Source organism: Phacochoerus africanus, chromosome 10 (genome assembly GCF_016906955.1).
Source record: "Phacochoerus africanus isolate WHEZ1 chromosome 10, ROS_Pafr_v1, whole genome shotgun sequence".
Taxonomy (NCBI): Eukaryota; Metazoa; Chordata; class Mammalia; order Artiodactyla; family Suidae; genus Phacochoerus; species Phacochoerus africanus.
Genome location: NC_062553.1, coordinates 131091353 through 131105394, shown reverse-complemented (window position 1 = coordinate 131105394; position 14042 = coordinate 131091353). Strand labels below are relative to the sequence as shown.

Genomic DNA, 14042 nt, shown 5'->3' with positions numbered 1-14042 from the left:
GCCGCCGGGCGAGGCGAGGCGAGGGGGAGGCGGGCCGAGGGGGCGGGCGAGGGACGCGGGACCGCGGGGAGGTCGGGGGCGGGGAGCAGGAGCCGCGGGCCCCGGGAAGAAAAGAACATGGCTCCTGCAGCGGGCAGCGCCGAGCGGGGCACCGGGCGAGGGCGCGCCTGGAGCCAGTGACCGCGATGGTGAACTCGAGCCGCGTGCAGCCGCAGCAGCCCGGGGACGCCCAGCGGCCGGCGGCGCCCCGAACGGCGGGCCCCGGGCGGCTGATGGCGGGCGGCGGGGCCGCGGGCGCTGGCCTCGCGGCCCCGGGCGGCCTCCGCGAGCAAAGGGGCCTGGAGATCGAGATGGAGCGCATCCGGCAGGCGGCCGCGCGGGACCCTCCGGCCGGAGCCTCGGCCTCTCCCTCTCCTCCGCTCTCGTCGTGCTCGCGGCAGGCGTGGAGCCGCGACAACCCCGGCTTCGAGGCCGAGGAGGAGGAGGAGGAAGACGAGGTGGAGGGAGAAGAAGGGGGCATGGTAGTGGAGATGGACGTGGAGTGGCGCCCGGGCAGCCGGAGGTCCGCAGCCTCTTCGGCCGTGAGCTCCGCGGGCGCCCGGGGCCGGGGGCTGGGGAGCTTCCACGGCGCCGGCCATCCGAGCGGGAGGCGGCGCCGGCGAGAGGACCAGGGCCCGCCGAGCCCCAGCCCGGCCGGCGGCGGGGACCCGCTGCACCGCCACCTCCCCCTGGATGGGCAACCGCCCCGAGTGGCCTGGGCCGAGAGGCTGGTTCGCGGGCTGCGAGGTAAGCGCGCGGGACCCGCAGTGGCTGATGCACAAACCAGAACCGCGGGCGCCGCGGGAGCCATCGCCCGCCGGGGCAGCTTTCCGGGGGCTCCACCTCGCGTACCCATTGCGTCCCCGCCTCCCTTGGAAGCGCCTTCCCCACCTCTGCTAAATCTGCTCTATTTCCGGTGCCCATCGCTGAATTCCAGGGCGCCCTTGTTGGTGCAAACTTATTGGATACCTCCTTCTTCTACAGGAAGACGTGCCTGCTTATCTTTACCTTTGGAAAGAGTGAAAGCCGTAGTAGAGTGAAAGGGTACATCTGGAGATTTTTTTTTTTTTTCCTTGTTAGGGAAAAGAAAAAAAGACTAATACAGATGGTGGTTGCAAGTACATATTTGCTCATTTTACCTAATTTTCTACCTAGTAGAAAAATTTATCCTAGTACCCATGGTCTTCCGCCGGCCTGGATGCCCTAGTGCCCCTTATGCGATTCTGGAAAGGGTAGGCAGTTCAGCGGGAGGAGGGCCATTGAGTAGTTATTGATGGTTTGGTGATGTGTAGGTTTGTTTGCGGGAGAGGGAGCTGTCTTTTGAGAACACCACGAATAGAATAAAATAATGCCTGTTACTTGGCCTGCAATTCTAATTCATTGTCTAAAATAGTTGCAAAGTGAATGTTAACATTGTTAAGGATGTTTTTCAATAACTAACGTTCTTTGAAATTCCGGTGAAACAGTGAAGTCATCAGATACCACCTGTGGGTAGATGTGTCGCGTTCAGTGCACCCAACCCGCCAAAAGGCAGCAAAGGCATTTTGGAATGTACCAGTGCCTGTTAACAGGACACAATTTTTCCAAGAGCAGATGGGAGCCTGTTTTTGCAAAGTTTTGTCAGAGGCATCCTTGGAAACGAGTTGCATTTGCTCTTTCCATCCAAATGACTCTGTCATCTCCACTTTGAATACTTGACCATTCTCAGTTCTTTTGAAATTTCCCCTTCTCTTCTCCTGTCAGTTTTGAAAGTCTTGCACAAAAGACAATCCTGGTGTTTTTATAGACATGTGATTAACTCCAAGTCCCTCTGATACCCAAATCCCAGTTCTACCACGCAGTAGCTGTATGACATCAGGCAAAGTGCCTAACCGCTCTGATCCCCAGTTTTTGGATTTTTTTGAAAAAGGGATAATCATAATACTTAGTTCTTCATTTGGGAGATTAAATAAAAGGAGACGTTATATGTAAAGGAAGTCTCTGCCATGTTGTGAATGCTGCATAAATATAAACTCATAGATTGTGAAATGTACATTTGGGTACTTTTTTAACACGAGTGATTATGCTGGTTAATTTGATCCAGAGCATGGTAAGAACAAAAGATTCCTTTTGGGTAATCTGAGTGAATAGATTAGTAGAAAAGTTTCCTTTTTTAAGGTTTGAAATTGTATTCAAACAAATTATGTATTTTACATGGTGTTGATTGTACTTTTAAATATAGTCATTCAAATGAGAGAAGTTTCTTGTAAGTTAATACATAATGGTCAATCTTGATCCTTTTAATTTAATTGCATATATCGGTTTATTAAAGAAAAATTTCAGAAAACTTAGAATGAATACGCTAATAATAAAACTTTTGGTCAAACCTTATCAATGGTCTAGTTGGTAGGAGAGCAGACTCATGAAAATCTTTTATATAGAAAATCTTAGAATAAATTTTGTTTTATTACTGTCTTTTATGAAGACGTAAAATTGATCTTCTTGTCACTTATGAAATAAGTAACATTTTAAAATAATTAGCACCTACTGTGGAAATAGACTGTGCTAGGTAACACACACACACACACAAAGAACTAAAATAGCACATCACCATTTTCCTATGGACAGAAACCCAGAAAAATGAAATGAATAACCATGAATGAGATGTGATTTTTTCCCCCTCTTGGGATACCAATGATAAAAATCTTATGTGCAAAAAAGAAAGAAAAGAAAAGAAAAAAATCTTACGTGCATTATCTAAGTAGTGTCCTGGCTCTAAAGAGAGAGTACCTTAAAATTTCTAAATGTAGAGCAAGTAGAAAAACTAGAGTGGTCAGGAGCTGCCTTGGAGGTCTCCCACCTTGATGCCTTAATGTAACTCACTCAAATATCCTGGCTTCCCTTCCTTGTTTATAGAGTGGATGAGTTGACCCTAATGTTCAAGGTCATTTCCTGGCTTCAGCCTACATTGTGCTATGTAATGATATGAATCTGAGCTGGACAACAAATGATCATTTTTCTCCTTAGCAGGAGTGAGAGAGCAAAGAAGAAATATTTGAGGCCTGGTTGTGGGCAGCACATTCTGTCTAACCAAGGAATTAAAAACTTATCCCAAAATATTAGGAAGCAGTCGAAAGTTTTTGAGCAGGAGCAGAACATGCTGAAAGGGAGTATGAGTCAGGCAGTGTGCTGTGCAGGAGAGATTGCAGAGGGAGATAGGGAGGTAGGAGGTAGCCAGCCAAGGGGTGAGGAAGGCCTGGACCAGAAGCTGCGAAGGATGCCCAAAAGACTGCTCCAGTCTTAAAGGTATCCCTACCCAATAATCGTGCTTACTTTTCCCTAGCAAACTTTTTAGCATGAGAGAAAATTTAACACTCTACTCCAATTTTCTGAAGTTCCAGAGTCGAACGTGTTTTATGGATGTATCAACTTGTTAAAGTCACTTTCTGTTTGTTATTTCAAACATATATGCCTGAGGGGTTTTTTGTTTTCCTGGAGAAATCATAAAGAACTAGCTGTAATGGGCAGGGTGGGCGAAGTTGCTGTAACAAATAGATACCTCTTCTCCCCTTCACTATACCGTATCATCACTTTTTCATCATCCCAAATATAAGCTCTGCCCATTAAATAATAACTCTCCACATCCCCTGCTCTCCCCTGCCCCCACCTCTCTTCTGCTTTGTGTCTCCATGAATTTTCCTATTGTCGATACCTCATTCGTGGAATCATGCCGTATTTGTCCTTTCATGTCTGGCTTATTTCACTTAATGTTTTCAAGGTTCACCTATGTTGTAGCACATATCTGAACTTCATTCCTTTTATTAACCAAGTAGTAGTCCCTTGTATGTAGGTACCACATTTTGTTTATCCATTTGTCAGATGCTGAACCCTTGGATCGTTTCTGTGTTTTGGCTCTTTTCCCTTTATTTTTAATTCAAACCTCACTCTATCATTTCTTCCTTTTCCCCTTTTATTTGCACTACAATTCTGAACAAATGAGATTTTGTATTTTCATTGCAGTGGGGATTTTTTTTTGAGAGAGAGGTGCTACTCTGGGCGGTGTGATAAGGCTATGCTAGTAACAGAATTTGTACACCCACAAACATTTATTGAGCCTCTCCCTTGTGGTAGGTACTAGAGATTCAGAAATGAATAAGACAAGATCCCAACTCTTAAGGAGCTCAGCGTTTAGTAGGGGAATGAGAGATGTCAGTAAATAATTGTAGGGCCCGGTCCCAGGCATGAGAGGGACCCAAAGAAGAGAGGACCGGCTCTCCCTGGGGAAGTTAGAGGAAGTGAAACTTGATGATGGTTTGAGATATTAACAGATGCAATGATGCGATTACTGGGATTCATTTCAGAATAATCGAGGAGCGGGTGAGGGTTTCGATGAATCAGAGCTGGTGTTGAGTTGATTGTTGTTGAAGCTGGGCGCGGGACCCCTGCAAGGTCTTTATGTCCTTCCTCTTTGTGATTTTTTTATGTATTGCAAAATAAGGTTTTGGAAGCATTTGGATAAAAGTTGCAAAGTGGCATTTTTTTCAAGTTAATGATTAATGTTTTGAGACACCTTTGGTGTTTTGGACTATCCATGTCAAAATTCCGCCATATTCATAGTAATAAGTAATGTTGTTTAGGTGATGTCCTCTGACTTTGGGCTTTGGCGATGCCTAAGCTGCCTCTTACACAGGAAGGAAGGTGGATATTGTCCAGTATCCTCTCCTATCACCATCTCCTAACAGGTGGAGACATGTACTGAACAGAGGGGCTGGGGTGCTGGAAGCTATTCCCTTCACACTTGGGACAATTGCGGGAAAAGAACCATTGCTTTTGAAGAATCCTGCCATCTTGGACGTGAGCTCCACCCTTACCCATTCTTACTTTCCTGTATCATCCCTGCTCCACATGGGCCTTGGTTGGCTACAGGACAGCTGTTTTTTCTATTTGTGGATGCAGCCATTCCTCACCCATCGGGATGTGAGAGTCCCTGTACCCTAAGACTGAGCCTTACATACACCCCCACGTGGGGAAACCAAATGAAAATTTTAGAGCCATAAATACTTGAGAAGGTAGCTAGAATAATTTAGAAAAAGTAGATGCATAAAAATATGTTTCTATAAAATATAAATAGAAGGACTTGTTCCTTTTCATTTGAAATATTTTATTCAAGGGCTGGCATTAAGCTGCCCTAGACCGTTGACTCGAATTTGATAGGAGTTTGGTTTTTCTCTTTATAGGTCAAACAAAACCATTTGTTAATATTAAGGACCATGACTTTTCCTTCATGCACAATTGTTTATAAACCATGGGACAGAGTGACATCCCTGACCAAGGGAGGCAGGGCAGTCTCTCCTGATGGTAAAGGGACTAGCAGTTTCCACCCCTCTGTGTATGTTTTCAGCCCGGCCTCCAAAAGAAATAGACCCACAGAAATGGTCTGGTTGTGTCCAGGGCTACTGAGCCTCATACTTGGCTGCCTCTGTGTTATTCTGAGTTGTAATTTTCCATGTCATCTAGATTTGTAATAATTCTTTAATATGATGGCGTTTCAGCGAACAAACATTCTGCTTGCTGCATTTCTTCTGAGTGAGTAATTCCCTGACAACTACCAGATCTTGGCAGGAGCCAGCCTGGTCATAAGTTTTGCTCCACTTTCAGCGTGGTGAAACCTAGCATGCGTAACACAGGGTCTTTGAATGCAGATGCTGATTTTCCTACAGGAAATTTGAAAGACCCCAATTTGGGCATAGAACTAATGTGTGATGCTGAGACTTTAGAAGTACATAAACACTGCAGATGAGGTCATTTCTTCCAAGTGGAAGACCATATACCATTTCCCCCCTCTTCTCTGTGTGGCTTGACTGTGGCACAAGTGGCTCTGTGCGTTTCTGCGATGGAAGGGGTTAAAGCCTGTGGACCAGAAGTGCAAGGTCGTTTGCCATTAACAGCCAACCTAAGCTAATACAAAAGATGGAGAGGTTTGTCTTTTTTGGAAGCTGTTAAGGCTCTTCCAAGTAACCAGCAATGTGACTTGACCACACTGTTCACTAGTGGGGGTTTGGACAGCCACCACGTCTGTCTGCCGGCCGCGTCCAAAACTGTGGGATCTCTCTCCAGCCAGCTCACCAAGGCTTATGTCATCTTTGCCCAGCGGACCCAACACTTTTTCCATCTGCTGAGCTACAGAGCATGATTGCTGATCTTACTCTTTCTGCAGAGAGAGAGGTCGCATGATTCGTTGCTTTTAATTTAAGCATCGTATGTTGGAGTTCCCATCGTGGCTCAGCAGGTTCCTGAGCTAGTATCCATGAGGATAATCCCTGCCCTTGCTTTGTGGGTTAAGGATCCTGCGTTGCCATAAGTGTGGTGTAGGTCACAGACGCAGCTCGGATCCCAAGATGCTGTGGCTGTGGCGGAGGCCAGCAGCTGCAGCTCTTATTGGACCCTTAGCCTGGGAACTTCCTTATACCTCAGGTGTGGCCCCTAAAAAGCAAACAAACAAATAAATAAATCAACATTATATGTGAATTGGCATTTTAAAAATCTGCTCAGCTAAGCGTGTTTAGTATAATCAGGCAGCATTGAATTTCTTAAAGGTCAAAAGAGGAGTTCCTGCTGTGGGGCAACAGGATCGGCAGCACCTCTGTAGCACCAGGACGCAGGTTCGGTCTCCAGCCTGGCACAGTAGGTTCAGGATCCGGTGTTGCCACAGCTGCGATGTAAGTCACAACTGTGGCTCAGATCTGATCCCTGGCCAGGGAACCCCATGTGCCAAAAAAAAAAAAAAAAATGAGTAGAGAGCAGAGGTTTTACACTAGTGGGTTGGAAACATGATAGAAGTTTCCATAATGAAATGATGCCCCAATCAGGACGTCTTTTCATCCGGGGTGACTTAAAAGGTACCATGTGCCGTGTAGTTTCATCATGTACTAACAAGGATAATTAATAAGCGCCATCATTCCTCCCGCTTGTAGGAAGAACTGGTGCGTATGCAAAATAATTTAACCTTCTCTTATAGGCTGCCTGGCTTTCCTCTTCTCTTTCTAAATTTTTACTAAGGTATTTTCAAAGGAGCTTGGGAGTTGGACAATGATCAGATCGTTGCCCTGTGTTCTGTACCTCTGGGGGAACAGGAGAAGCTGATGTATTCCTAAGTTAAAGGTCCTTCTGTTAAAAGGATGTCTCAGTTGGATTTAGAGCATGCGAATACATATATATTACATACAACATATAATATATATACATGTAATAGCATGATACATACATGCAGGAGACTCTTCCTTAAAGGTGTGCTAATTTTTTAATGTTGTTTTCCTTTTCCATTCATAAGACTTTTTTAAATAAAATGACATCTTCTTTTCTTATTATTCCAAAGGTCTCTGGGGAACAAGACTCATGGAGGAAAGCAGCACCGACCGCGAGAAATACCTTAAAAGTGTTTTACGGGAACTGGCCACGTACCTCCTTTTCCTCATCGTCTTGTGCATCTGTAAGTAGACGATTTCCTTCCACCAGAGGAAACGTTTTGAAAATATGTGACCTGTCCGATCTCGATTAAAAGGAATGGGAGCCGCGCCAGAAGGGTTAATGCAGACGTGCTCTCTCCTCTGTTATCAATTCTGAGTTAAATTCGGTGAGGCTCTCCTCTCTTCTCTGGTACATGCTGATCAAAATCCAGCGTTACCTGATTGGCCAGTTCAGTGTCACTTGTGACCATTTTCGCTGTGAGATGCCTGAGGCAACCTGCCAGACCCAAAGAAACCGAGCAAAAAGGTTACCGTGTTAGATTTTTCTTAACGATAATTACAGTGTTACTATTCTCCATAAGTATGTGTAGCAAAATGACTTTCCAAGTTTAACTTTCAGAAAATACAAATAGTGTCACCTCACGGTGCTTTTATGACAATATATATGTAAACGTCCTCTTCTTTTGGATTTGGATGTATGGTGTGGATGCTTTCATCCTAATTCATCATTTCTTCCAAATCTTCAATAACTGTGGATTTTTACTTTACAGACAACTTATTGCAGGCTCATCTCTTTTTTTTTTCTTCTTGCTTCTTCTTTTTTTTTTTTTTTTCGGTCTTTGGTCTTTTTAGGGCTGCACCCGAAACATATGGAGGTTCCCAGGCTAAGGGTCGAATCGGAGCTGTCGCTGCAGATGCCACAACAACGCCAGATCCAAGCCGCTTCTGCGACTTACACCACAGCTCATGGCAACACTGGATCCTTAACCCACTGAGCAAAGCCAGGGATCGAACCCTCAACCTCATGGTTCCTAGTCGGATTTGTTCCCACTGCACCACAATGGGAACTCCTCTTTCTTCTTTCAATACATCCCTGTATCCTCTGGAGGGTTGGGAAGCCAGAAGCAAGTCTTGGAAACCATTTGCCTCAGGTCAAGAAAGTCACAGGCAATGGATCTGTCTTCTGAATCAAAGGATGTTGGATGATGGAGTTTCCGCTGTGTCCTCTCTAAAACCCTTTATGAGAAAAGACAGGAAGCAGACTTATGACCACCAGAACTTCTTACCATATTCCTCGGGGAAAGGACTTTATTCTCGCAGTGAACACTTAGAAATGCCTAGCAATTAACACTGACCTTGGAAACAGTTCCCTTGGTAATGGACAGAACTGTGATTTAATCGATACTTTAATAATGCCATTCTTTTTCTTTTTTTTTTCTTTGTACAGCCACACCCATGGCAGATGGAGGTTCCCAGGCTAGGAATCTCTCATAACTTTTAAAAGCATATTATCTAAGGCTTTCTCTTGTGGCACAGTGGGTTAAGGATCCGGCGTTGTCACTATAGCTGCCTGGGTCACTGCCGTGGTGCAGGTTCAATCCCTGGCCTGGGAACCTCCATATCCACGGGTGTGGCCAAAAAAGAAATGCCAAAAAGCTAGAAGAGATCTATTCAGTGCATTAAAAGTAATAAAGCCAGAGATGTGATGTTTTTAACTTTTATGTTTCTAAGCTGTTAGAGCTTAGAATAAATACTGAAGTGGGAGTTCCCATCGCGGCTCGCAGAAATGAATTTGACTAGCATTCATGAGGACACGGGTTCGATCCCTGACCTCACTCGGTGGGTTAAGGACCTGGTATTGCCGTGAGCTGTGGTGTAGATCACAGACGCCGCATGGATCCACGTGGCTGCGGCTGTGGTGTAGGCCAGCAGCTACAACTCCGATTTGATCCCTAGCCTGGGAACCTCCGTGTGCCTCAGGTGCGGCCCTGAAAAGACAAGAAAAAAAAATAAGTGAAGTTTGCTTCCAGCCTAGAAACGGTGCTTAAATATTAAACTATGGTGGCCTTAAATTTAACAGATAAATCAGAATCTTTATTATAACTAAGGGTTTTCAAGCATGACATATATATGCATACGTTTATGTTAGACCAAATATAAGCATTCCTATAAGATGTCTAAAATTTCTGTGTTCTTGAAAACGACCTGGACATCAAAATCACCCACAGAATTTTTAAAGTAATTATAGTTTGCCCAAATCTGCTAAATCAAGGCCTTCCAGATGTGGCCCAGAGAAGCGAGTTTTCAGGTGCGCTGACAGGGTTTGGGAATTAGGCCAGCTAAATAAACTGAATGGCTAGAGTTTTAGAGAACAAGCTTAAATCATATAACTAATTAGTATTTTCTTGTTTATTTTAGAATTCTTAAGCTTTTTGTTCTTGTTCACACTACATTTTTCTCATAGCAGCTGCACTTTTTATTATAGTTGATTTACAGTGTTCTGTCAATTTCTGCTATAAAGTGACCCACTTATGCATTTATAGACAATCTTTTTCACACATTATCCTCCATCATATTCCATGACAAGTGACTCGATATGGTTCCAGGAGCTCTACAGCATGATTTAATTGCTTATCCAGTCCAAATGCAAGAGTTTGCATCTACTCACCCCCAACTCCCAGGCCCTCCCAGGCCCTCCCCCTCCCTCTTGGCAACCACACGTCTGTTCTCCATGTGCATGAGTTTGTTTCTTTTCTGTAAGTAGGTTCATTTGTCCTCTCTATTAGATCCCAGATATAAGTGATATCATACGGAATTTCTCTTTCTGACTTACTTCACTTAGTAGGAGAGTCTCTAGTTCCATATAAGCTGCATTTTTTTTTTCCCTAGGCAAAGTTTTATTTTCAGAATATTCTAGAATCTCTGGGTAAGACGGCGTCTTGGCAGTCAATGGATCAAACCTCCATCAAATGCTGACACTGCTCCTGCAGCATCCTTTCCGAATGGTTAGTCATCTTGCCTCTGGGCAAGAGTCCCAAGTTAAGGGACCAATGCCTTTGAAGTAGCGCATTTATGTTTCTTTGCCTGTGTGAGGACCGGCTTCCTTGTGTGAGGCCAAGGTCTGTCCTCATCTAACGTCCCCTCTTCGTCTGCTGCTGTTGTCCCTATTTTTAACCTTTGTCCTCTCTATTCTGGATGATTCATTTGCTGGGTCAATGACCTGTTTTTAGGGATTTAGCGAAAAACATGTAGGAGTCCCCGTTTGGCTCAGAGGGTTAAGAACCCGACGCGTTTATCCATGAGGTTCGATCCCTGGCCTCGCTCCGTGGGGTAAGGATCCGGTGAGGCCGTGAGCTGTGGTGTAGGTCGAAGAGGCGGCTTGGATCCCATGTTGCTGTGGCTGAGGGGTAGGCCGGCAGCTGCGGCTCCAGTCCGACTCCTAGCCTGGGAACTTCCAGGTGGGGAGGGCTTGGCCCCAAAAAGAAAAAAAAACAAAGTGTGTAGGCCCTGCCCTTGGAGGAGGTAGGTGAAGAGAAAGAACACAGTTGGGGAGGAGGATTCTCCTGCAGGGAAGGCCTCTAAGGCTCTAAGCAGGAGTGGAGCCTGCGGGTCAAAGAGGGGGCTGAGCCAGTGAACATTCTGAGGCTGGAAAGAGCTCAGAACATCCCAGAAGCTGCGAGCAGAGAGTGACTGGAGGGAGGCATCCGATGAGGATGCAGAGGTCGTCAGAGGCCCGAGCCTGCAGGTCTGGTCAGCTTTGGTAAGCGGAAGCCAGGGTTATTCCTTGGGGTGGGGAGGGGCTGATAAGATTTACTTAAATGTTAATCAAACGGCTCTGAATGCCTTTGGGATCCAGTGTCTGGACTTTGGGATTCCCAGGCACTGCCTCCAGATTGCCGTTTCTCTGTTTTGCCTTTTCAAGTACAATAAATTCTTTTCATGGAGGTTTTCAGAGAGGATGACTTCTTCTTGTGCCAGCTGACAGCCAGCTTCCCCGCCCTGGGTCTCCCGGGGGTGAACAGCCCCAGTGGAAGCTAGGACGTTATTCTGACCGTGGGTTCACCCTTCTAAGGATCCAGAGATGTGTCTTAACATCAGGAGACTGACGTTGGCTGGCAGCCAGTCCAAAGTCAAACGATGAAACCAGGTCACGCGTCCATCGAACATGCTATAATCACCTCACCTTCAAGGTGAAGTTTAAAATCCTTAGTAATAGGCTGGCACGTCACTGTATGGTCTCTGCTTACTTCTGACCTACTGCTCGCCCTGACTAGCTGCGACTTCAACCACATCAGGCCCCTTAGGAGTCTCCAAAAAAGCCTTTGACCACGCTCTCTGCTTCCTGTCGGTCTGTTTAGCTCCTCCTTGTCCTTCGAGATCAGCTCAACAGCCAGATCCAGAGGTTCCCTTTAGGCGAAACGGATCAAGGATCTGGCATTGTCACTGCATCACCTTGGGTCACTGCAGCGGCTTGGATCACCGCCTGTGGTGTGGGTTTGATTCCTGGCCTGGGAACTTCTGCATGCTGTGAGTGCAACCAAAAAAAAAAAAAAAAGCCAGATCCATGGAAAAGCCTTTACCAACGAGCCCCTTCCCCGAGTGTGCTGATGTCTGGCCATCTCTGGTCACGGGCGCCCCACCTGTCACGCTGGGTTGCAGATGAGTTCATGCATCTGCCTCCCTGGATGTGGGGAGGGAGCCAAGGATGCTGGGAGCCCTGACTGTGGGCAGCCTGGGCCCTTTTCAGCCACTTGTTCACTCCCACGGCATTTTCCCGATAAGACACCTAACACAGCCCAACCTTCCTGTGATCACTGTATGACACTTCGCATTTACATAAATATCTGTTCTTATTTTATCTCCACTGCCTCCCCGCGAGGAGGTGGCACCCTCAGAGCCAGCCAGGAGGTCAGGTTTCCTGTTCAAGGCGACCGTGTCCCTCGGTGTCAGGTGGCCTGGAATACGGGGACCAAGGCCCCGTGGTCCTCGTGTCCCTTTATATTTGTGCGGCAGCTTTCCATCTCTTTGGCCTGAGAGTTATTAAGCGGAATAAAAAACCTTTTGATTTCTAACTGGTTTGCCCTTGTCTGTTATCTCGATCCTTTTAAAATCATTTTCTGCCTTTGTGGTTTAAAAAGTGTTGTTCCGTTGGTTGGTTGGTTGGTTTTCGTGGGGGAGATTTCGTTTTGGGAAGTTTGGGTTTGTTGGGGGTTTTGGCTTCAAACAACGGAAGTGTATTTTCTCACCGTGTTGGTGGGTGGAAGTCTGAAGTTAAGGTGCCCGCAGGGCCAGGCTCCCCGCGACACCCCTTCCTTGCCTTTCCCTAGCTTGTACTAACTTGTCCTAGTTTGTCTGCAATCTTTGGTCTCCTAGGCGTGTAGCTGTATCCTTCCCAGGGCCGCCTCCCTGTGTCCATCTCCTTTTAAGGACATCTGCCTGGTTGAGTCTTAATTTTAGGGACCTAACTAGTGTTGTCTTTGCAGCTTCGAATATTACTTGAAATGTTTGAAAAAGAATGTGAGTGATCTCCTTTGATACACTGTAGAGTTTGATGTATGTACATGTTCTTTTTTTTTTTTTTGGTCTTTTTGTCTTTTAGGGCCACACCCGAGGCATATGGAGGTTCCCAGGCTAGGGGTCCAATTGGAGCTGTTGCTGCCAGTCACAGCCCCAGCCCCAGCCCCAGCCCCAGCCCCGCCAGATCAGAACCATGTCTGCAACCTACACCACAGCTCACGGCAACGCCAAATCCTCAACCCACTGGGCAAGGCCAGGGATTGAACCCGAAACCTCATGGTTCCTAGTCGGATTCGTTTCTGCTGCGCCACATCGGGAACCCCCCCATGGTCGCATATTCCATTAAAATTCCTCATATCCCTAGATCATCTTTGTGTTCTTACTCTGTCGAAGAGTGCGAGACATAAATTTAAGTTTCCAGCTACTATTGTGGTTTTGGTAATTCTCCTTCTTCTGCTAGAAGGCATTGCTTTATATACCTTGATGTTATTATTTGATATGAAAGTTCATTCTAATTAAATCACTGTGTTAGTTATCATTTATCAATATAAAATAACCTTTTTCTGTAACACTTTACTCACCTTAAAATCTCCTCTGTCAGGTGATTGAAATACCACTGAACACCCATTGCATGTTAATGTACATTTTCTCACCCCTTTATTTTTGACTTCATTTTGAATGGGTCTCATAAAAATTCTAAAGATACATTTAAAATTTTTTTCTTCTCTTTTTTCTTTTTTCGGGCAGCACCTGCAGCACATGGAAGGTCCCAGGCTAGGGGCGGAATTGGAGCTAGAGCTGCAGGCCTGCACCACACTCATGGCACCACTGGACCCAAGCCACATCTGTGACCTATGCCACAGCTTGGGGTGACACTGGATCCTTAACCCACTGAGTGAGGCCAGGGATTGAACCTGCTTCCTCACAGACCTATGTCAGGTTCTGAGCCACTGAGCCAAAATGGGAACTCCCATTTAAAAAAATTTTAACCAATGTTTAAGACTTTGTCGTCTAGTAAGTCTAATCTCCTCACATGTCATGCTTTTGTCAAATTTCTGCCACTAGAGTTCCCGCTATGGTGCAGTGAGTTGAGAAGCCACTGCAGCAGCTTGGGTCGCTGCAGAGGCGTGAATTTGATCTCCGGTCCTGGAACTTATATATGCCAGGAGTGCGGTCATTTAAACAAACAAAAAGACAAATTTCTATCATCTTATTTTTTCTTCTTTTTAGGCATTCCTTTTCTTTTTCTTTTTTTTTTTT

At 45.8% G+C, this 14042-nt stretch overlaps 1 protein-coding gene across 2 annotated transcripts in view; it reads left to right on the top strand.

The window, feature by feature from the left end:
• The first annotated feature begins 19 nt into the window (after nucleotides 1-19).
• Nucleotides 20-14042, top strand: part of PKD2 (polycystin 2, transient receptor potential cation channel) — a 55344-nt gene continuing 41321 nt past the window's right edge. The window contains exons 1-2 of one of the 2 annotated variants that reach the window (XM_047798042.1): nucleotides 20-786; nucleotides 7394-7507. In XM_047798042.1, coding sequence (XP_047653998.1) covers nucleotides 186-786; nucleotides 7394-7507 — 715 coding nt within the window. In that variant the 5' untranslated portion in view covers nucleotides 20-185. The remainder of the gene's footprint in view (nucleotides 787-7393; nucleotides 7508-14042) is intronic. The other variant, XM_047798043.1, reaches the window with a different exon arrangement.